We start from the raw sequence: 25,000 nt of genomic DNA, 5'->3' as shown, positions 1-25,000 counted from the left end.
ATCAGCAGTGCTCACTCACTCACAGTGATGAACAGTGACAATAATAGTCACAATAAAGATAATGGAACAGTGACTACAAATAGTAGTTGTAGTAGTTCATGGCATAGCAGGGCACTGCAGGGCGTAGCAGGATGCATCAGGGCGTAGCAGGACGCAGCAGGACATAGCAGGGCACTGCAGGGCGTTACAGGACGTAGCAGGGCACAGCAGAACATAGCAGGACGTAGCAGGATGCAGCAGGGCATAGCAGGACGCAGCAGGACATAGCAGGGCACTGCAGGGCGTAGCAGGACGCAGCAGGACGTAACAGGGCACTGCAGAGCATAGCAGGGTGTAACAGGGCATAGCAGGGCGCGGAGCAGGACCACGGCGACAGCTGCAACCATGATTTAGGTGCCACCCTAAGCCAAGGAAACATGCTGGGCGGAAAAAAAAACATAAGGATTCCGGGGAATAAGCTCCCCAGAGCTAAGTTAGTAACAAGCATTTCTGGGACATGAATACACACAGATGGAAAGAGAGAGGAGAGAGGAGCACAGTGTGTCAAAGGAAGTCCCCCGGCAGTCTAAAACTAACGATAATGAAGTTCAGAGGTGTTTGGGGCCCAGCACAATAACTTCAGTTTTGTCTGAGTTTAACATCAGAAAATTGTAGGTCATCCAGGATTTTATATCTTTAATGCAAGCTTGAAGTTTAGATAACTGACTGGTTTCGTCTGGCTTGATTGACAAGTATAATTGGGTGTCATCCGCATGACAGTGAAAGTTAATTGAGTGTTTCCTAATAATATTGCCTAGATGAAGCATATATAAGGAGAATAGAATTGGTCCAAGCACTGAGCCTTGTGGAACACCATGGGTAACTTTAGCATACCTGGAGGATTTATCGTTAACATTAACAAATTGAGATTGATCAGAGAGAGAAATAGGACCAGCTTAGTGCAATTCCTTTAATGCCAACTAAATGTTCTAGTCTCTGTAACAGGATGGTATGGTCAATAGTGTTGAATGCAGCACTAAGATCTAATAAGACAAGTACGGAGACAAGTCCTTTGTCTGAAGCAGTCAAGATGTGGATATCGGAAGCGTTCTGGTGTCCATTTGTAGTTGGGATTAGGTTTGACTAATCATGTTTGAGCGTGCTTTGGTTGCATGCAGGTAAACAGTCCATGTGGAAATCAAAAGAGGCAAAACGCATTGACCGAAATGCAATCTCAGAACCCACAGGCTATTTTTTATTAGCTTTTTAAAAATGTACCTGCATTCGTATGCAGAGAAACAATTTGGCATTGTCTTTCAAGTCCAACTTCATTCTCGTGTCTCAAGTTGCTAATCAGACTTTAAGCAATGGCCGGCCCACAGAAGAGGACATTTTTGCCTGGATATCTGCTGGCTACACCCGAACCCCCAAAATATTGGCTCAAGCCCCCAGCGGCTAAATCCTGGTCAGACCGATAGCTGATGGGTTCCGAGATTAATCATAAGCATACAGTCAGCTTCTGTTCAGTCTTAGTCTTTAGCCAGACCTTTCTCCACAGCGCTGTGTCAGTGCTCTGGCTACAACGCTTATTATTCTAATGCAGGGGAACACAACGCTCTGGCTTGTTTGCATTTCTTTAAACTAATCACAATGGTCTTGGGTGGCGCTATTGCTCCGGACGCAGGGACGGGGGCTCTGCTAAATAGATAGTGGAGATAGCAGAACGTGAAGAGAGCCTGATCTCCGGCGTGTCCCTCACACGCTGGATGTCAGCATCCGGTAAGCTAGACTAAGTTCTGTATAATACTGAGGCTGACAATGTTCTTTTTTTAAATTTTATTTCTTACATTCAATTAATCCCTAATAACATCACCAGACTTATCCTTTGAACTTTGAATTTGTCTGAGAAATGTATTTCTGTGCCACTAGCTTGTATCTGTGCCTGCAGCATATTCATTGTGCATTCAATATCAATGTTTTTAAATGTTGCTAACATCCAATGTCAAGTTAATCATATTGTATATCATCCTCTCCCAGCAAGAACAGAGAATGGGCAGATTAAAAATGGCTGTGGTTGGACATTAGATATCATCATGTCTGTCACTCAGTACTGTGTATGGTTTGAATTGCCCTTGGTTCACTCTGGTGGCATGAGATCCACTCAGAGACCGTATAAAAGAAGTGGACGGAGCTTCCCGGTCTGTAAAGTGAAGCCAAAGCTGGTGACTTAGCCAGCTGATGTTTAACTTTAACAGCCCTTCTGTGAACCAAGTGAAACAAACTTTAGTAAGATGTGCAACCTTAACTAACCTGGTTTGACATCCCGAAACACCGCCTATCAGCATATTCACGCAATTTGATAACGTGACTTTATTAACTTTAATATTGAACTTTATTTATTAAAGTTCTGCTTTGTGAAACATGACGACTTTTTCAGAAGAATTGATTGAATTGTGGGAAGTCTGTTTAAAAATTAATTAAAATTTTAAATAACTGATGAAGCAAATAAAATCTCAACTGTTTCTTACTGTCAACTATTAACGACTCATTAGCAGACACATTCGACGAACATGAATCAACATAAATTGGTATTAAGTTTAGCTCCATGTAAAATAATAAACTTGATGATTCCCAGATAACACTCGTCTGCCTTACGACATAGTGTAAACATTTTTATAAATGCTGATTTATTAAATCGTAGTTCAACAAGTCGAGTGAAACATGATCCCGCATTAAGTGGAAGAACGCAGTAATATAGAAAAACTCTTTTTTTGTCAGATAACCAATAATGACTCACTGCCATTATTTATGGTTTAGAGATTAGTTAGGCAATCTTTGTCGTCTTCTTCCCTTAATATCGTAGTGTATTTTGACATGCTTTATTAATGTTTTATGGTGTTAAAACGCTGTGCTGTGTCTTAAGATTTAGCTGATCATTTAATTCCAGCGTCTCGGCCAAATATGGTCACTTCTGGCTCCAAAAAAATCAAGATGCCAAAATGCCAAACTCGAGGCTTGAAAACGGGCAATCCACAAAACAATGGGTGACATCACGGATGCTACGTCCACTTCTTTTATAACGCCTATGGATACACTGAACATTTCTGCTAAGGCAAAGGTTAACCCCATGAGTGACTGACTGTGACGATGTGTGACAAACAGGGGCCGCATGTACGCAACACTGGGCCCCAACTGGAGGGTCCCGCTTCGCAACTCCCCCCGGAGCCGCAGCTATGTTTACAGGTACAGTGAACTGTGGGAGAGTCATTATGACTTTAAATAAGAACAAACTCATCTTTATGGAATAATGGAAGTTTGACTGTTTTATCTCACCTCATCCCTTCACCTCATACTGGTGGAAGTCAGGTGTCTTTTTCTTTACTTTTCTTATTGGGGTTCTGGCAGTCAATACATATATTTCAGTTCAATATATGTATAGAGCCACTTTTCCCACTATACATACATAATACTAAATAAGACGGAGAACAATGATAAATCAAGACAAAATCAAACGCACACTCCGCCAGGTGGCCATAATTACATTCAAATTGCTTGAACATGCTGTAGTCAGTTCCCATGTTGTTAATTGGGCAAAGACAAAGTTCAGTCCAGTGGGGCCCACTGTGTCCAAAACAGGTTCAAGATTAAAAAAAGATTCAAAATCCTTTATTAATCCCACAGTGGGGAAATTCACACTGTTGCAGCAGCAAGGGATAAGAAAAATAGAAGACACACGGGTTGTCATATATCCTGATGAATCCCTCAACATTGTCATGAAGTGAATGGTGTAAGTCAGTTTTTACAGAGATACTTCCTCATACCAATCGTCAAGCGCAAAGAGTGTTCTTAGAGATCCAGAAATTGAGAATAGTCTTCCCTGCTATGTACACAAGTATTCCAATCAATATAGCATTGTAGGCATTATTTGTACTTTCCACTTTAGCTGCAAAAATGTACTAATGAGGTGGCAGTTTCAAATGATATCTATCCATTTAATCCTTCAAATCTCCCCAAAACACTTGTATCTTTACACATTTCCAAAACATATGTAGCTATGTGCCCATTTCTGTATCACATTTAGGGCATTTAGGAGAGCCCAGATAAGACCCCTTAATAGTGGTGTAAAATGAAGTCTATGTAATATTTTAAATTGTCTCTCTCTATCAGCGTTACAGCTCAGATTAGTAAGTGTATTTTTTATGATTGTTGCCCATACATCCTCTTCTATCTGACAGTCTATATCTGTCATTGCTTCAGATGTGGTCTGTAGAATAATTAGAGTTTAGGCCTTAAATTTCATAAACATGAGCGATAAATCTTCTTGGTATGGATTGTTTAGGAATGTGTTCTAAGAGAGACTCATTTTGAGCATGTATGTTTTTTGATATTAAATGTCATATTTGCAGATTGTGATAGAAATGAGACTGAGAATATTTACATTTTAAGCCCTCAAATGACTCCATTGTTCCTCCTTCATAGAGTTTAGCAAGCTGGTCCAGGCCCTTCTCCTGCCAAAGTTTCAGGTTTCACTCGGCTTCCTGGAATAAAATTTGGCTGTGGGCGGTACATAAATATAAATTAAACAAAGCTACAAAAACTATTTACATAGCTCGAAGCTCGGCAAATGTGTTGTTTTTGTAATTTGGGTGAACTGACCCTTTAATTACAATCACAGTCTGAAACAGGATTTAAAATATACTGTGAAACAAGGAAAGTGAAAATGGAAAAAAAGCCAAAAACTGGCAGGATACTTTCAGAATAAGAACTTCAGTCTGACATTTGGAGAAATAAGCTTGCTTGTCGTCTTTCCTAAGACCATCCAAAGCTGTTTATTTCCATGTATATCCAAAATACTATCCTTCATAGTCTTGCAGGTAAACAGTCACATCACCTTTAGTAGGGCACACCTTAGCCCTAGATGTGTTGGTGCAGGACTCCTGGGGGGGATTCCTGACAAATAGCGTCTAGCAAATGGCACATTAACTTCTAGCTCTTGTAGCTGCTCACCTTGTGTTAGGATGACTATACTCTGCAGTTTTTGTGTGGAAAAACCTGGTGGCTGAATCTTAAGGCTGGTATTTCACTGATCAACCGCTTTTAGTTCGGTCTAAGTGTGATGAAGATTTGTAATTGCATAAATACATTATGAATTCATCCTCCATCTTTGATCGCAGCCTTGACCATAGGCGATGTGTTGACAAAGGTCAACAAAGGGCCAATGAGTTCCCATTTCCCAAATCGATTGGATTCCAATTTACAAGGTCCCGATTCGATTACATTTCCGATTCAATATCAATTAGGTCAGGGACATTTCAGTTACAAAACCAATTTAGCTTGGATATAAAATAGATTCTCAGGGAACTTCTGCTGTAAATTGTACAAGCAAGAAGTTACACTCAGATATTTTATATAATGGACAAGGTTAATGTTTGCGTTAACAATTAACCCCCAAAATGTTTGTGGTGGGGTTAGACATCCATTGTAAAAACAGAGATATTAAAAGTCAATTCAATCAATTTCTGGATTTTATTAATAAGTATCCAGTCACTCAAATAAAGATGGATTTTAATTGAAGAATGGATGATTTTAACCCATCCCTAGCTGCTACAGTGTGAGACCATCGCTGCAGAGGAGCTGCGCTTCATGTTTGTCTTGTGTTTGACTTATTCATCTAACTATAAGAAAAGCTTTGGGAACCATAATGTCCATGTTGGTCACCTGCATGTTCTCTCTGTCAGACCATTTACTGTCATCAGCATACACTGTTTTGTGATCACACCATAATCTATTCATTCTACTTTGCTCATATTGCATTTTTTTTTACAAAAGTGATATGGATACCCAGAGTCTGGACTATCGTCACGTCAAATATGACATCATCATAACAGAGATCATGTGGCCACACCCTCACATCTTGTGACTGCATTGTAATTTGGTCCATTGAGGCTGATGTCAGCGGAGAACTCGCTTACCCTTTCATTGTTGAACATAGTTAACACGTTTTCTGCTGTCAACCCCTATAGTAGGACACCATGTGATTTGCAAAAATAAGACAAATATACTACAACCAAGTGGCCCAGTGCTTTGTCAAGAACTACTTTTTAAGCATAAATCAGTGCAGGGACACCTAAAGGCCAAGTCCACCTTCTATACTAATGAAAACCTGCATACTGCAGAGCCACCACTGTCCTATCACAGAGCGGCATATTGTGTCACTCTCTGAACTCTTGAGTACTTGGCAGGAATCTGTTTCACTTGCTTATTATGTTGTGTGTCTGGATCCCCCTTGCATCTCCTCTCCGCTTCCCAACACCCTTAGCTCCTCTGCTGCCAACTCCTGCTATGGATGCAGTGAGGCCGGCAGTGTGGCTATTGAAGGACCCCTGCGAAGGAAAACGCTGCTGAAGGAGGGACGGAAGCCCAAGGTACACAGATCTTTGATATGACTCTGTTTTCCTCAAATACAGTTGACTATGTCAGCAAATTGAAAAGGAGTTATCTGACGAGAGTGAGTGAGATGTTTTTCTTTGCTATGTTGCAGTTATCATCGTGGAGCAGATTTTGGATCACTCTGTCTGGATCGACACTGACATTCTATGGGGCCAAAGCACTGAGGGCCTCTGAGAGGAAACATGTGAGTTTGATGCTTAAATAACATGAATTTGGTCAGACTTTGTAATGTGAACAGCAGTGTGATAAACAGTGAAATGTTTTAACTCAGTGCTGCTTTCAGTCTGAACGCTGCTAACATAACACCATAACACATCGGAAGGATCAGTGCTGGACAAACATAAAGTTAATAAAGGTGGAGCTACAGCTGTGCATCATGTCTAACTGCGTGTCAATCACTGCTCATGCACACCCATCTCTTGTGGGAGGAGGGGCTTAGGAGACCGTTTTGGGCTTTAGTCCTGGATCTTCACAATCCTACCTACAGCACCTTTAATTATACACCCCATATTAGTTGTGTTTTAACTCATTCAGTGATTCAGAGTGAATGTCACTTTTAAAAAGGAGATGATTGCTGTCCAACCATAAATTTGTTTTCCACCAAAATATCCAATCTTGCAGTAGCTACATTATTAGAATGATTTAGATAATGCTGTAAAAAAAGTGTGCAGTAACTTAAAGCACAGACAAGACGTGTTTATAATGCATAAAGGAAACGATCTTTCCCTCACCTTAACCAAAGTGCTTTTGTTGACTAAACACAACCACAGATGGGATGTGTATCCTGGACTCTGGAGTCAAAGACCACGTTCCCGCGACTCCCAACACATAGGACTACATTAAAAAAACACTTGTGCCTGTGTCAAGGCAGCAATTAAGTTTGCCAGAACAGCGTAAATGAGAAATCAATTTAGTTTATATTTGCTGATGCTGCTTTGTGGAGTGGATGACTGCCAAACCAAACGTTGTTGTGTTTAACATGTAATGACAATAAAGCATCTTATATTAACTTATATATCAAGTCATGTCTTGCGGACAGAGTTGCTTTGCTAGATGTAAAAAATAGACAGTTGCTTTAACTTACTTCATGTTGTCTTCACTATCAACCATCAGACTTGATGGAGAAAACAGCTGACCAATGACGTGTCTTGTCTTGTCTTTTTCCTGTCTCCATAGCCTGATGTCTAGTTACTTTTTTAAAGAGATGCACATCAGTCACGGTGTAGCTGTGTTCTATGTCCATAGGCTCCGATCACAGCCATTAGTTTGGACATGTTTGCTGTGAATGTGAGCCGCTGTATTCCTGTGTGTGCCACAGTATAAGTCCAACCACTGCAAGAAGGTGTGTGTGACGGGATGGATGGTGGTGCTGCCAGATGACCCAGCCAGACCCAACATCTTCCAGCTCAATGACCCAGACAAAGGTCAGCTTCACACTCCGTTCTCTGTTTTCTCTTTCCCTCATTTAAATTCAGATAATCACACAAAGCAATGTGTGGCACTTCACAGGCAATGTTTACAAGTTCCAGACAGGATCCAGGTTTTCAGCGATCATCTGGCACAAAAACCTAGAAGAGGCTTGTAGGAGCAGCAGACCCCAGGTATGTTCAGGACACACACTCCCCAATCTGTCTGGACCATGAGTGAGTTTTGGTCAGACTTTTTCCTGAGGAGACTGATAAATAGAAATGGGAATATACAGTATATGATATAGAAGAGTTCTAACCATAAATACTGAACCATCCTCAGAAGCAGGGAGACACGAACCAAGACTAGACACTTCCCTCCACCTGTTTCACCACTGTGTACCATTACAAATAGATTCCAAATTAGATTAGTATTTAAAAGCATCAGCCATGTTCCATCCATCCATCCATCTTCTTCCGCTTATCCGGTAACGGGTCGCGGGGGTAGCAGCTCCAGCAGGGGACCCCAAACTTCCCTTTCCCGAGCCACATTAACCAGCTCCGACTGGGGGATCCCGAGGCGTTCCCAGGCCAGGTTGGAGATATAATCCCTCCACCTAGTCCTGGGTCTTCCCCGAGGCCTCCTCCCAGCTGGACGTGCCTGGAAAACCTCCCTAGGGAGGCGCCCAGGGGGCATCCTTACCAGATGCCCGAACCACCTCAACTGGCTCCTTTCGACGCAAAGGAGCAGCGGCTCTACTCCGAGCTCCTCACGGATGACTGAGCTTCTCACCCTATCTCTAAGGGAGACGCCAGCCACCCTCCTGAGGAAACCCATTTCGGCCGCTTGTACCCTGGATCTCGTTCTTTCGGTCATGACCCAGCCTTCATGACCATAGGTGAGGGTAGGAACGAAAACTGACCGGTAGATTGAGAGCTTTGCCTTCTGGCTCAGCTCTCTTTTCGTCACAACGGTGCGATAAATTGAGTGTAATACCGCACCCGCTGCGCCGATTCTCCGACCAATCTCCCGCTCCATTGTTCCCTCACTCGCGAACAAGACTCCAAGGTACTTGAACTCCTTCACTTGGGGTAAAGACTCATTCCCTACCTGGAGAAGGCACTCCATCGGTTTCCTGCTGAGAACCATGGCCTCAGATTTAGAGGTGCTGATCCTCATCCCAGCCGCTTCACACTCGGCTGCGAACCGATCCAGTGAGTGCTGAAGGTCACAGGCCGACGATGCCATCAGGACCACATCATCTGCAAAAAGCAGCGATGAGATCCCCAGCTCACCAAACTGCAACCCCTCTCCACCCCGACTACGCCTCGATATCCTGTCCATAAATACTACAAACAGGATTGGTGACAAAGCGCAGCCCTGGCGGAGGCCAACTCTCACCTGAAACGAGTCCGACTTACTGCCGAGAACCCGGACACAGCTCTCGCTTTGGTCGTACAGAGATTGGATGGCCCTGAGAAGGGACCCCCTCACCCCATACTCCCGCAGCACCTCCCACAGTGTCTCCCGGGGGACCCGGTCATACGCCTTTTCCAGATCCACAAAGCACATGTAGACCGGTTGGGCATACTCCCAGGCTCCCTCCAGGATCCTTGCGAGAGTAAAGATCTGGTCCGTTGTTCCACGACCAGGACGGAATCCGCATTGTTCCTCTTCAACCTGAGGTTCGACTATCGACCGAACCCTCCTTTCCAGCACCTTGGAGAAGACTTTACCGGGGAGGCTGAGAAGTGTGATACCCCTGTAATTGGCACACACCCTCTGGTCCCCCTTTTTGAAAAGGGGAACCACCACCCCGGTCTGCCACTCCTTAGGCACCGTCCACGACTTCCACGCAATGTTGAAGAGGCGTGTCAACCAAGACAACCCCTCCACACCCAGAGCTTTAAGCATTTCTGGACGGATCTCATCAATCCCTGGGGCTTTGCCACTGTGGAGTTGTTTAACTACCTCAGCAACTTCCACCAGGGAAATTGACGACAATCCCCCATCATCCTCCAGCTCTGCCTCTACCATAGAGGGCGTATTAGTCGGATTTAGGAGTTCCTCAAAGTGCTCCTTCCACCGCCCTATTACCTCCTCAGTTGAGGTCAGCAGCGTCCCATCCTTACTGTACACAGCTTGGATGGTTCCCCGCTTCCCCCTCCTGAGGTGGCGAACGGTTTTCCAGAAGCACCTTGGTGCCGACCGAAAGTCCTTCTCCATGTCTTCTCCGAACTTCTCCCACACCCGCTGCTTTGCCTCTTTCACGGCAGAGGCTGCAGTCCTTCGGGCCCTTCGGTACCTTGCAACTGCCTCCGGAGTCCCCTGGGATAACATATCCCAGAAAGACTCCTTCTTCAGTCGGACGGCTTCCCTGACCACCGGTGTCCACCACGGTGTTCGTGGGTTGCCGCCCCTTGAGGCACCTAAGACCCTAAGACCACAGCTTCCCGCCGCAGCTTCAGCAATGGAAACTTTGAACATTGTCCACTCGGGTTCAATGCCCCCAGCCTCCACAGGGATGCACGAAAAGCTCCGCCGGAGGTGTGAGTTGAAAGTCTGTCGGACAGGGGCCTCCTCCAGACGTTCCCAGTTCACCCGCACTACCCGTTTGGGTTTACCAGGTCTGTCCAGAGTCTTCCCCCACCCTCTGACCCAACTCACCACCAGATGGTGATCAGTTGACAGCTCTGCCCCTCTCTTCACCCGAGTGTCCAAAACATACGGCCTCAGATCAGATGAAACGATTATAAAATCGATCATTGACCTTTGGCCTAGGGTGCTCTGGTACCAAGTACACTTATGAGCATCCCTATGTTCGAACATGGTGTTCGTTATAGACAATCCATGACTAGCACAGAAGTCCAACAACAAACAACCGCTCTGGTTTAGATCAGGGAGGCCGTTCCTCCCAATCACGCCTCTCCATGTGTCTCCATCATTGCCCACGTGCGCCACGTCAGCCATGTTTCTTGCTTTAAATACTTCCTGAATCAATTTACAAATATGGCCATAATGTTACCATCATGGGTCGAAGGTGTACTGAATAATGGGATCATCAAGGAGAGCCAGCAGTGTTTCCCTCAGGAAGACATTGTATCAGTTTGGGGTAAAGTCAACTTTAACCCAACTCTGCAGTGCTTTATTATTTAGTTTTTTTCAGCCCCCAACTTTACTGTTTTGGTTGAGTCTCAGCACTCTCATCAACCTGTTTTCAGTGATGAACCCACTGTGCCCTACCTGCTACTAACAGCTACTGAACACAGTGGAGCATTTAGCAACCTGAGAGTCAGAGCATGACGCCACCAAACACATGACTCCAAATGAATGTTAATGTAGCTTTGTATCTGCTAAATATATACAGTAAATAGGTTTGATAACACGTTCTCCATAACAACTTTAGAAGGTGATAATATATAAATATAAATGTCTATAAAAATCAATCAATTAAAATTGGGTTAAAACGTATACAGACAGAGTAGCCTTTTGGCTTTTGTTCATTTTTGGCAGAGCCAGCAGCTTTCCCCGTTTTTAATTTGTGTGCTAAATTTCTGTTCTTTTCGTTCAACAGATGCCAGCAAACCTCATGTCATTTGAATGAGAGCAGACCTTACACAGCGGGACATTATTGTGCCAAACCCATTTGTTTGGGATGTACAGACTAAATAATGGAACACAGTGGAATGTGATGGTATCTACTGAAATGGGAGAGTCAAGAAGCATCTGGCACTGTAGAAGAAGCTCTGTAATACTGGATGTGTGACTTCATATGCCAACACACCTGCTTTCTTCTTCACTAAGACTACATGTAATGTCAACTCTGGGAAAAATCCAGCCAATGGAAGACTTTGGTGAGGTTGTCCCTTGTTACTGTCTCTAAGCATCCTTGTTCTCTGTCATTTGTTATGTTGCTAAAAACATGTGAGCAAGCACACTGTTTTTTTGGCCCGAGTTGGGTTTCTGTTTGGGTGAAGCGATCAGTGCACAAATGTGGACAACAGTGTCAGCTGACTGATGCTGATCTTGACTTTGCAGACCAGTGTTACACGGCCTTTAAATGGAGCTCGCGTTTGTAACACAGGAAGTTAAAAAACACACCCCTGTTGTTCAATCTGTGAAACTGCTATGGCAATGTTCTTCTGCATTTCAACATTATACCAGAGTCAGAGTAGGCAACAACTTCAACGCACATCCCAACTGGAATCTGGAGCTGTGAGCATGAAAAACATCACCCTGTTTTAAAGTCTCATTATTTCCATTAAAAATCAGCACTGCAGCAAAAAGGACAGAAGATGAGTCTTCATCACCTTTAGCCCTGTGGCATACAGCTGGACTGAATTTGTTTCAAAATAAGAGTATTCATAGGTGTACAAAAACAATATGGAATCTTGAAGTTGGCTTTAAGAGCCAGAATTGTGGTCAGATGAAGAAGCAGCCCTGCGCCAGTTCACTTGTTTCCCCCTCGCTACCTCAGTTGGTAGTTCTCCTGTAAAAAGTGTTTGCTGATGTACATACCAACGTTTACAAATAGCAACAATTCATATTTTCTACAAAACTTATCAAAATTTGTCAAACCCCATAGAAGTGGTACTGAACAATGTGATAATTACAATCAGTAATGCAGAAGACAGCTGTTGTCCACACCAGGATGCCAGGCAGCTGGTGGAGTCAATTTAAAGCAATTTACAATGAAGTACCAAGCTTTCAACAATCATGTGTGTGTGTAAATACTGTATTTATTTGTAAAAGAGTTTATTTTTTTGACAGTCATCAAAGGGAAGTGGTACGATTATTATCTTTGATTGACCAGCTGCTGACTGTTGGTGGGATGCCAGCCTAAAACATAGTTTGACTCATGATCTCCAACTGAAGGACATTGGAATAAGGTTAAATAACATGCTTCAAAATCAAAATGTTGAACTTAAAGGATAATTCTGCTTTATTAACTTGGATTCATAGACTATAAAAGAGGTGGACGTAGCCACGGTGTCACCAACCATTGGTTTTGAAGCCTCAAGTTTAACATTTTGGCCATCGCCATCTTGGTTTTTTGGAGCCAGAAGACCATATTTGGATGGGAGGGTGGAGCTGTTACAGACCTACATTCTGCTTCAGCTTTTACCCATCATACTTTCCGTAGTTGTGTGCACACAGTTTTCTTATGCAATAAGGAATTATTAACATTTAAGGTGCGCTCACTTTTAGTCTTATCTCCAAATAAAGTGGTTTAATCATCTGGACAAACTGTCGGTTGGTTTCGACCTGTCTGATTGTCTGATGTTCCCAGACCAAAAGCTATGAGAAAAGATCCAAGTTTTAATAAACTGTATTACTGAATAATCCTTTAAGAGTAGAACCCATGGTAACTGTCAGTCATTTATTTATGATTATCAAATGCAACGGTGGCAAAAATATTGAAAAACAGTAATGAAAGCATATACTTGTCAAGTGTAATCACATTGTTAAGAATCTGATAAATTGAAATGTTCTTTGTCTTGTTTTTTAGAACTCGTTCACTTATTGTCCTTGACTAAAACAAAGTGTGGACTACTTTTAATAGTCAGGATTTCCAAATGTTTCTCCAGTATTATTGTCCATCTTCAGATGAATGCAGTCATGAAGGCTCTCTTAAATACGTACTGTTCGGGCATTCAGTGGATTCCATTCCTTTCTGTAGGTAAATCAATGGGCAGACTCTTGAATCTTAAAAAAAGTTGAGTCAGTGCCGGGCTGATATACAGTGAGGAAAATAAGTATTTGAACACCCTGCTATTTTGCAAGTTCTCCCACTTAGAAATCATGGAGGGGTCTGAAATTGTCATCGTAGGTGCATGTCCACTGTGAGAGACATAATCTAAAAAAAAATATCCAGAAATCACAATGTATGATTTTTTAACTATTTATTTGTATGATACAGCTGCAAATAAGTATTTGAACACCTGAGAAAATCAATGTTAATATTTGGTACAGTAGCCTTTGTTCGCAATTACAGAGGTCAAACGTTTCCTGTAGTTTTCACCAGGTTTGCACACACTGCAGGAGGGATTTTGGCCCACTCCTCCACACAGATCTTCTCTAGATCAGTCAGGTTTCTGGGCTGTCGCTGAGAAACACGGAGTTTGAGCTCCCTCCAAAGATTCTCTATTGGGTTCAGGTCTGGAGACTGGCTAGGCCACGCCAGAACCTTGATATGCTTCTTACAGAGCCACTCCTTGGTTATCCTGGCTGTGTGCTTCGGGTCATTGTCATGTTGGAAGACCCAGCCTCGACCCATCTTCAATGCTCTAACTGAGGGAAGGAGGTTGTTCCCCAAAATCTCGCAATACCTGGCCCCGGTCATCCTCTCCTTAATACAGTGCAGTCGCCCTGTCCCATGTGCAGAAAAACACCCCCAAAGCATGATGCTACCACCCCCATGCTTCACAGTAGGGATGGTGTTCTTGGGATGGTACTCATCATTCTTCTTCCTCCAAACACGGTTAGTGGAATTATGACCAAAAAGTTCTATTTTGGTCTCATCTGACCACATGACTTTCTCCCATGACTCCTCTGGATCATCCAAATGGTCATTGGCAAACTTAAGACGGGCCTTGACATGTGCTGGTTTAAGCAGGGGAACCTTCCGTGCCATGCATGATTTCAAACCATGACGTCTTAGTGTATTACCAACAGTAACCTTGGAAACGGTGGTCCCAGCTCTTTTCAGGTCATTGACCAGCTCCTCCCGTGTAGTTCTGGGCTGATTTCTCACCTTTCTTAGGATCACTGAGACCCCACGAGGTGAGATCTTGCATGGAGCCCCAGTCCGAGGGAGATTGACAGTCATGTTTAACTTCTTCCATTTTCTAATGATTGCTCCAACAGTGGACCTTTTTTCACCAAGCTGCTTGGCAATTTCCCCGTAGCCCTTTCCAGCCTTGTGGAGGTGTACAATTTAGTCTCTAGTGTCTTTGGACAGCTCTTTGGTCTTGGCCATGTTAGTAGTTGGATTCTTACTGATTGTATGGGGTGGACAGGTGTCTTTATGCAGCTAACGACCTCAAACAGGTGCATCTAATTTAGGATAATAAATGGAGTGGAGGTGGACATTTTAAAGGCAGACTAACAGGTCTTTGAGGGTCAGAATTCTAGCTGATAGACAGGTGTTCAAATACTTATTTGCAGCTGTATCATACAAATAAATAGTTAAAAAATCATACATTGTGATTTCTGGATTTTTTTTTTTTAGATTATGTCTCTCACAGTGGACATGCACCTACGATGACAATTTCAGACCCTCCATGATTTCTAAGTGGGAGAACTTGCAAAATAGCAGGGTGTTCAAATACTTATTTTCCTCACTGTATATTGGCCAATATTAGCTTATTGCAGATTTACAGGTATCAAAGTGTACTTGTGTAATAGATTACACAACTTAAGAAAGTTTCTAGGGTTCACTAATTGACTTTCAAAATCAATGGGCACCTGCTGCATTTATTTTTATTGTAACAGGAGACATATGCTATAATGTTCCTCCAACCACTAAGGAATATTAGGCTGTCTTCATAAATTGTCCACTCATCACCTGTGAATGCCTGAGCCTGTGTTGGTTTAGTATTTTGTATTGCAGTATTTTATTATTGCAGTTCAGCTGAACGTGTTTTGCATTGATTGATATTGTCGCATCACAATTTCAATGAGTAGAAACAAACATTTTGCTTTTTTGTCCCTCTGCTGTACAATAGGCTATATTCAACTCGTTTTTGTTATTTCACATGCTATTTAAAGGATAAAACTTGTTATTAAAGAAACAGTTTAATGTGTTGAGGTAATAGCAAATGCAAATTCAGTACTAATTTCATCTGTGCATGTCCAGTATTGAGAGTTTATGCATTCAGAAGGTATTAACCCAGTGATTTCCTGGCTGTAGGATAAAACTGCAGACTTTCAGTTTTTTCGATTTGGGGTGAACAAAAGCAAGGGTTTTGTTTCAAACTGGTTCCATAATAAGCTCTATTGTACAATCTCTGCTATAGAGACTGATACTTTTTTTTATTTAAAGTTTTTTTTATGTGCATTTCTGCCTTTAATGATAGGATAGGAAGACATGCAGGAAAACCGTCACAGGTCGGACTTGAACCCTGGACCTCCTGCATTGAGGAATAAACCTCCACATATGTGCGCATGCTCTACCAATTGAGCTAACCGGCCATGGAGCCCTGATGTAGCTTCAACTTTTTTTACTGAAAAACATGCAGAGAGGGGGTAGGTCTTTCATTCTTGCATCCTGTCTGCAGGCGATGCTTCAGGCTGCACACAACCCTAGGCCTTTCCCAATTGCCAAATTTGTACCTCCTTGACTCCTCGATCCTCAGGCTTGTGACCCGGAAGTCATTCTCAGCACGCCATCTTCAAGGACGTCCCAATTCCTAAAATGCACATCGAGGAGCAAGGAGGCTCCCCGGAGGAGTTATAATCGAAGATATACCGATGTATCCTCCCCTGAAGTCTTTTCACCCATGCCATGTAAAGAGGCGTGACAGAGAGGAAGAGAGAGAGAGAGAGCATATATATAAATTTAGTATAGTGTCTTTGCCCTGTGGTTCATCCACGGATCAGGCCGGTCAGATCTTATGAATTAACATTTATGGGTGAAATATCACATAATTAATGAGTGAAATATTAAGAGTTGTCTAAAATGTGAACATAGCATAACATTTGTAAGTAAATGCTACAGGTTAGCTCAGCAGCTTTTAAAAAGTCACAGTATAGTATGTCGAAAAAAGTCATAGTATAGTATGTCGAAAAAAGTGATAAAAAAAGTCGTATATACCATACTACGACTTTTTTATCACTTTTTTCGACATAATATATATATATATCGAAAAAAGTGATAAAAATGTCATAGTATAGTATCGAAATAATTCATAAAAAAGTCATAGTATAGTATGTTGAAAAAGGTGATAAAAAAGTGATGGTGTAATGTCAAAAAAAGTGATAAAAAGTCATAGTATATTATGTCGAAAAAAAAGTCATAGTATAGTATGTCGAAAAAAGTGATAAAAAATGTCATAGTATAGTATGTTAAAAAAAGTGATAAACAAGTCATAGTATTGTATGTCGAAAAAAGTCATAGTATAGTATATCAAAATAAGTGATAAAAAAGTCATAGTATATTATGTTGAAAAAAAGTCAAAGTATAGTATGTCGAAAAAAGTGAAAAAAATGTCATAGTATAGTATGTTAAAAAAAGTGATAAAAAAGTCATAGTATAGTATGTTTATAAAAGTTATATTATAGAATGTTGAAAAAAAGTGATGAAGCAGGAATAGTATATTATATCGAAAGAAATGATGAAACAGTCATAGTATATTATGTCGAACAACGTGATAAAAAAGTCATAGTATAGTAGTCGAAAAAAAGTGATGAAAAAATGTCACTGTATAGTATGTTGAAAAAATTCATGAAAAAGTCCTAGTATAGTATGTCGAAAAAGTCTTAGTGTAGTATGTCGAAAAAATTTATGAAAAAGTCATAGTATATGTTAAAAAAAAGTCATAGTATAGTATGTCGAAAAAAGTCATAGTATAATGTTTCGAAAAAAATGATTAAAAAAAACAATTAAAAAGTCACAGTATAGTATGTCGAAAACATTGATAAAAAGAAAGTCAGTATTGTAAATTGAAAAAAGTGATAAAAATGTTATAGTATAGTATGTCAGAAAAGTCATATTATAGTATGTCAAAAAATTTATGAAAAAGTCCTAGTATAGTATGTCGAAAAAAGTGATAAAAATGTCATAGTATAGTATCGAAATAATTCATAAAAAAGTCATAGTATAGTATGTTGAAAAAGGTGATAAAAAAGTGATGGTGTAATGTCAAAAAAAGTGATAAAAAGTCATAGTATATTATGTCGAAAAAAAAGTCATAGTATAGTATGTCGAAAAAAGTGATAAAAAATGTCATAGTATAGTATGTTAAAAAAAGTGATAAACAAGTCATAGTATTGTATGTCGAAAAAAGTCATAGTATAGTATATCAAAATAAGTGATAAAAAAGTCATAGTATATTATGTTGAAAAAAAGTCAAAGTATAGTATGTCGAAAAAAGTGAAAGAAATGTCATAGTATAGTATGTTAAAAAAAGTGATAAAAAAGTCATAGTATAGTATGTCGAAAAATGTGACAAAAAATGTCATAGTATAGTAGTCGAAAAAAATCATAAACAAGTCATAGTATTGTATGTCGAAAAAAGTCATAGTATAGTATATCAAAATAAGTGATAAAAAAGTCATAGTATATTATGTTGAAAAAAAGTCAAAGTATAGTATGTCGAAAAAAGTGAAAAAAATGTCATAGTATAGTATGTTAAAAAAAGTCTTAGTATAGTACATTGAAAAAATTGATAAAAAAGTCATAGTATAGTATGTCGAAAAAAGTGATAATAAAGTCATAGTATAGTATGTCGAAAAAAGTGATAATAAAGTCATAGTATAGTATGTCGAAAAAATTTATAAAAAAGTCATAGTATAGTATGTCGAAAAAAGTGATTAAAAAGTCATAGTAATGTATGTTGAAAAAAGTGATAATAAAGTCATAGTATAGTATGTTGAAAAAAGTCATAGTATAGCGTGTCGAAAAAAGTGATAAAAAAAGTCACTGTATTGTAGATCAAAAACAGTGATAAAAAAAGTCATAGTATAGTATGTCAAAAAAAGTGATAAAAAAAGTCATAGTATAGAATGTTGAAAAAAAAGTAATTGTATAGTATGTTAAAAAAAGTCTTAGTATAGTATGTTGAAAAAATTGATAAAAAAGTCATTGTATAGTATGTCGAAAAAAGTGATAAAAATGTCATAGTTTAGTATGTTAAAAAAGTGATAAAAAAAGTCATAGTATAATATGTTAAAAAAAAAGTCTTAGTATAGTATGTCGAAAAAAGTGAAAAAAAAGTCATGGTATAGTATGTTTATAAAAGTTATATTATAGAATGTTGAAAAAAAGTGATGAAGCAGGAATAGTATATTATATCGAAAGAAATGATGAAACAGTCATAGTATATTATGTCGAACAACGTGATAAAAAAGTCATAGTATAGTAGTCGAAAAAAAGTGATGAAAAAATGTCACTGTATAGTATGTTGAAAAAATTCATGAAAAAGTCCTAGTATAGTATGTCGAATAAAGTCATAATATAGTATGTTGAAATAAAAAATAGTATACTATTTTGAAAAAATTCATAGTATAGTATGTCAAAAAAAGTGATAAAAAAGTCGTAGTATAGCATATCGAAATAAAAACTAGTTTAGTATAGTAGCCTATAGTATGTCGAAAAAAGTGAGAAAAAATGTTACATTATAGTATTTTGAAAAAAAGTGATAAAAAAGTCATAGTATAGTATGTTGAAAAAAGTGATTAAAAAGTCACAGTATAGTATGTCGTAAAAAGTGATAAAAAAGTCATAGTATAGTATGTGGAAAAAAGTGATGAAAATATCATAATATAGTATGTCGTAAAAAGTCATAATATTGTATGTCGAAAAAATTGATAAAAAAGTCATAGTATAGTATGTCGAAAAAGGGATAAAAATGTCATAGTATAGTATGTTAAAAAAGACTTTGTATAGTATATCGCAAAAAGTCATATTATAGTATGTCGAAAAAAGTAAGAAAAAATGTCACAGTATAGTATGTTGAAAAAAAGTGATGAAAAAGTCATAGTACAGTATGTTTAAAAAAGTTATATTATAGAATGTTGAAAAAAAGTGATAAAACTTTTTTTTTTATTATGTCGAAAGAATTGATAAAAAAAGTCATAGTATAGTATGTTTCGAAAAAATTGATAAAAAAGTCATAGTATAGTATGTTGAAAAAAAAGTGATAATGAAGTCATAGTATAGTATGTTGAAGAAAGTGAGAATAAATGTCACTGTATAGTATGTTGAAAAAATTCATAAAAAGGTCATAGTATAGTATGTCGTAAAAATGTATTAAAAAGTCACGGTATAGTATGCCGAAAAAAGTCATACTATAGTATGTCGAAAAAAGTGCTAAAAAAGTCATAGTATAGCGTGTCGAAAAAAGTGATAAAGAAGTCATATTATAGTATGTCGAAAAAATGTCATACTATAGTATGTCGAAAAAATTGATAAAAAAGTCTTAGTATAGTATGTTGAAAAAATTGATAAAAAAGTCATTGTATAGTATGTCGAAAAAAGTGCTAAAAAAGTCATAGTATAGCGTGTCGAAAAAAGTGATAAAGAAGTCATATTATAGCATGTCGAAAAAATGTCATACTATAGTATGTCGAAAAAATTGATAAAAAAGTCATAGTATAGTATGTCAAAAAAAGTGATTAAAAAGTCATAGTAATGTATGTTGAAAAAAGTGATAATAAAGTCATAGTATAGTATGTTGAAAAAAGTCGTAGTATAGTATGTCGAAAAAAGTGATTAAAAAGTCAGTATGTCAGAAAAGTCATATTGTATGTCAAAAAATGTTTTAAAAAGTCCTAGTATTGTATGTCGAAAAAAAGTGATAATAAAGTCATAGTATAGTATGTTGAAAAAAGTCATAGTATAGTATGTTGAAAAAGTGATTAAAAAGTCACAGTATAGTATGTCGTAAAAAGTCGTAGTATAGTATGTTGAATAAAGTGATAAAAATATCATAGTATAGTATGTCGTAAAAAGGGATAAAAATGTCATAGTATAGTATGTTAAAAAAAGGCTTTGTATAGTATGTCGCAAAAAGTCATTATAGTATGTCGAAAAAAGTGAGAAAAAATGTCACAGTATAGTATGTTGAAAAAAAGTGATGAAAAAGTCATAGTACAGTATGTTTTAAAAAAGTTATATTATAGAATGTTGAAAAAAAGTGATAAAACAGTCATAGTATATTATGTCGAAAAACGTGATAAAAACGTCATAGTATAGTATGTCGAAAAAAGTGATAATAAAGTCATAGTATAGTATGTTGAAAAAAGTGATTAAAAAGTCATAGTATAGTATGTCGAAAAAATTGATAAAAAAGTCATAGTATAGTATGTCGAAAAAAGTGATAATAAAGTCATAGTATAGTATGTCGAAAAAAGTGATAATAAAGTCATAGTATAGTATGTCGAAAAAAGTGATAATAAAGTCATAGTATAGTATGTCGAAAAAATTGATAAAAAAGTCATAGTATAGTATGACGAAAAAAGTGATAATAAAGTCATAGTATAGTATGTCGAAAAAATTTATAAAAAAGTCATAGTATAGTATGTCGAAAAAAGTGATTAAAAAGTCATAGTAATGTATGTTGAAAAAAGTGATAATAAAGTCACTGTATTGTAGATCAAAAACAGTGATAAAAAAAGTCATAGTATAGTATGTCGAAAAAAGTGATTAAAATGTCAGTATGTCAGAAAAGTCATATTATAGTATGTCAAAAAATGTATTAAACAGTCCTAGTATAGTATATCGAAAAAAGTGATAATAAAGTCATATTATAGTTATGTCAAAAAAATGCCATACTATAGTATGTCGAAAAAATGGATAAAAAAGTCATAGTATAGTAGGTCGAAAAAAGTGATTAAAAAGTCATAGTAATGTATGTTGAAAAAAGTGATAATAAAGTCATAGTATAGTATGTTGAAAAAAGTCATAGTACAGTATGTCGAAAAAATGGATAAAAAAGTCATAGTATAGCGTGTCGAAAAAAGTGATAAAGAAGTTATATTATAGTATGTCGAAAAAAGTCATATTATAGTATGTCGAAAAAATGTATTAAAAAGTCATAGTATAGTATGTCAAAAAAGTGATTAAAAAAAGTCACTGTATTGTAGATCAAAAACAGTGATAAAAAAGTCATAGTATAGTATGTCGAAAAAAGTGATTAAAAAGTCATAGTAATGTATGTTGAAAAAAGTGATAATAAAGTCGTAGTATAGTATGTCGAAAAAAGTGATTAAAAAGACACAGTATAGTATGTCGTAAAAAGTCGTAGTATAGTATGTCGAAAAAAGTGATAAAAATATCATAGTAAAGTATGTCGTAAAAAGTCATAATATTGTATGTCGAAAAAATTTATAAAAAAGTCATAGCATAGTATGTCGAAAAAGGGATAAAAATGTTATAGTATAGTATGTTAAAAAAAAGGCTTTGTATAGTATGTCGCATAAAGTCATATTATAGTATGTCGAAAAAAATCATAAAAAAATCATAGAATAGTATGACGAAAAAAGTGATAAAAATGTCATATTATAGTATATAAAAAAAGTGATAAAAAAGTAATGTAAAAAAGAAGTGATAAAAAAAATTCATAGTATAGTATGTTGAAAAAAAAATCATAAAAAAGTTATACTATAATATGTCGAAAACAGTCATAGTATAGTTGCCGAAAAATTCATGAAAAGGTCATTATAGTCATTCTAGTGTTTAATAGATGACTTATATAAAAAATTCATAGTACTGTATGCCATAAAAATGTCATCATAGTATGTCATTAAGTCATAAAACGTTATGACAAGGTGAAGTTTTAAGTTCTTTATTGTAATATGCACAGCAGTTACAGAGAAGCAGTCTTTGGCAATGACGCTCTTAGTTCTCAGGCTACCTTCAACAGTGCTACTTAAATATTAAGAAAAACGATGAATTCATATGCATAATTAGAAGAATACATATATAGACAGTTGTAAACCGTTTCTAAAACAGTATGTAAAACTATATAGCAGAAGTGTCAGATGATAAGCTCAGAAATTGTTTTGTTTTGTTTCTTTATTTACACATTAAAAATACTAAAAAGATACATAAATAATTTACAAGGGAATATGAAGGAGAATTTTTTTTTAAAAACCCTTCAGGAGCTTGATATTTGGAATTCTCCAGGCAGCATTTTACAAAAAATAATCATCATCAATTTAATATACACAATTTATATGTACAGTATCTATCGATACTTTTACACAGACATCAACAACACTGATTCATGTAAGTATACACAAACACCATGTGACATGACCTAGAGTCTACACCAGACAAAAAGAGAAAGGTCAAGAGTTCAGAAGTCTATTTGCATGTGGGATAAAGCTGTCCCTGGGCGCCTGGTAGCTTATCTGGTCGAGCGGGTGTCCATATATAGACGTTTCAGAACAGTTTGTAACTGGGGAGATTGGGGTCCTCACCACTGGGATTGGCAGTCCTCTGTGGATGAAAGCTCTGTCCTTGTGATGTGCTGAGCAATTTTCAGCACCCGCTACGCCTTACGTTTGAGGGTGGTGATGCAGCCAGTCAGGATACTGTCAAAGTTGCACCAGTCAAGTTACCGTGGATTTCCACAGGATGCAGAAGGACGCGGACCGGCTCCGCTGCGGAACGGCTGCGTGCTCCGCCGTCCGTCAATACCCACCAGGTCCGGATTTGTTGCGTAACGGCTGCGGCCAGCCGACAACTCTGTGCTGTGTTTTCAAGGTGTAGTGCAGGGAAATATGACCTGCCGTGAGCACGGTGTATTTTATTTTGAAAAGTATCCGGATGTTTTATTTTGTTTCTGTGCTCGACTTCCTGTCCCGCACAATCTGAATTGTGCTGAATTGCTGCGGAGCTCTCCGTCGTCCGTCAAAAATAGAAGCTCTGGGTATCTGCTCCGGAGGGCTGCGGACTGACGGAACTGGGACGGAGTAGGGACGCAGACCTTCTGCAGTCAGTGGAAATACACACATTGACTTTAATGGAAACCTAATGACTCCGTCGACGTTCCGGAGACGTTCCGCAGACGTTCCGCATCCAGTGGAAATTGCCGGTTACAGATGCTGCGCAGATCTGCCTGTCCATACAGCCTGGGGTCTACCTGTAAAGAAGCTCAGCATCAAATCACAGAAGGGGTTGTCCCAGCTCTGTGAACATGATGTCGTAAAAAAAGTCATAGTATAGTATGTTGCAAAAAGTCATAAAAAAAGTCATAAAAATTCATAGTATAGCATGTCAAAAAAAGTCTTAGTATACTATGTCGAAAAAATCACAAACAGGTATAGTATGTTGAAAATATACTACAAAAAAAGTCATAGTATAGTATATTGAAAAAATCATAAAAAAGTCATTGTATAGGATGTCAAAAAAAGCCATAAAAAGTCATAGAATAGTACGTCAAAAAAACTCATAGTGTAGTGTGTGGTAAAAGTTAAAAAAAAGTCACAGTATAGTATGTCGAAAAAAGTCATACTATAAAAACTATGCACAAAAAGTAAGGAAATTTGTGTTTGGTAGATTATTTCTTTGTTGTAACAATGATTCTTGGCAATAAATCTTATGCCATTGGAAAGCCGGATTATTTCCCTTTTAAATGGTGCCCCATTTGTAAGGAACATACATTTGTGGGATGAGCAGCAGAGCTGAGTGTGTGGGTTGCGTCCATGAGAAATTTGCCACGTCGTCTCTGACAATGCCAAACAGCTTTTCTTTGCTTTTGCTATTGACTCTTGTTTTGAGCTTCTGGTACCCCCGGTGCTGACAATCAGGTGCCTGAGTTCAAGATGAAATCACTGCAACCAGTGGCAATCCCATATCTCCACAGTCTGGGACCAAACTCTATCCTCCAAGATGACAACGCTCGTCCCCACAGGGCGGGGTTTATCAGAGACTACCTCCAGAATGTGGGAGTGGAGAGGATGGAATGGCCTTCCAGCAGTCCTGACCTATAAATGCCAGAGTGACCAACATAACCACGTTAGCTGACTTGCGACTAATGCTGGTTGAAGAATGGGACGCCATCCCACAGCAATTCAATTCAATTCAATTTTATTTATAGTATCAAATCATAACAAAAGTTATCTCGAGACACTTTACAGATAGAGTAGGTCTAGACCACACTCTATAATTTACAAAGACCCAACAATTCTAGTAATTCCCCCAAGAGCAAGTATTTAGTGCGATAGTGGCGAGGAAAAACTCCCTTTTAGGGAGAAACCTGGGACAGACCCAGGCTCTTGGTAGGCGGTGTCTGACGATGCCGGTTGGGGGTGTGATGAACAGTGGCAATAATAGTCATAATAAAGATAATGGAACAGTGACTACAAATGGTAGTCGTAGTAGTTCATGTCATAGCAGGGCACTGCAGGGCGTTAACAGGATGTAGCGTGGCACAGCAGAGCATAGCAGGACGCAGCAGGATGCAGCAGGACGCGGCAGGACACCGCAGAGCATAGC

At 38.5% G+C, this 25,000-nt stretch overlaps 1 protein-coding gene across 2 annotated transcripts in view; it reads left to right on the top strand.

Annotated features, from left to right (window-relative positions):
• The window catches only part of LOC116038314 (ras-specific guanine nucleotide-releasing factor RalGPS1), a 79,469-nt gene extending 66,080 nt beyond the window's left edge, over window positions 1-13,389 (top strand). Inside the window, exons 15-20 of one of the 2 annotated variants that reach the window (XM_031282596.2) lie at window positions 3,142-3,222; window positions 6,299-6,404; window positions 6,521-6,613; window positions 7,748-7,853; window positions 7,939-8,030; window positions 11,411-13,389. In XM_031282596.2, coding sequence (XP_031138456.1) covers window positions 3,142-3,222; window positions 6,299-6,404; window positions 6,521-6,613; window positions 7,748-7,853; window positions 7,939-8,030; window positions 11,411-11,440 — 508 coding nt within the window. In that variant the 3' untranslated portion in view covers window positions 11,441-13,389. The remainder of the gene's footprint in view (window positions 1-3,141; window positions 3,223-6,298; window positions 6,405-6,520; window positions 6,614-7,747; window positions 7,854-7,938; window positions 8,031-11,410) is intronic. The other variant, XM_031282605.2, reaches the window with a different exon arrangement.
• The last annotated feature ends 11,611 nt before the right edge of the window (window positions 13,390-25,000 follow it).

The sequence above is a fragment of the Sander lucioperca genome, chromosome 14, assembly GCF_008315115.2.
Source record: "Sander lucioperca isolate FBNREF2018 chromosome 14, SLUC_FBN_1.2, whole genome shotgun sequence".
Classification (NCBI taxonomy): domain Eukaryota; kingdom Metazoa; phylum Chordata; class Actinopteri; order Perciformes; family Percidae; genus Sander; species Sander lucioperca.
The sequence above is the reverse complement of the archived record's forward strand: the minus strand, read 5'-3'. Positions and strand labels throughout refer to the sequence as shown.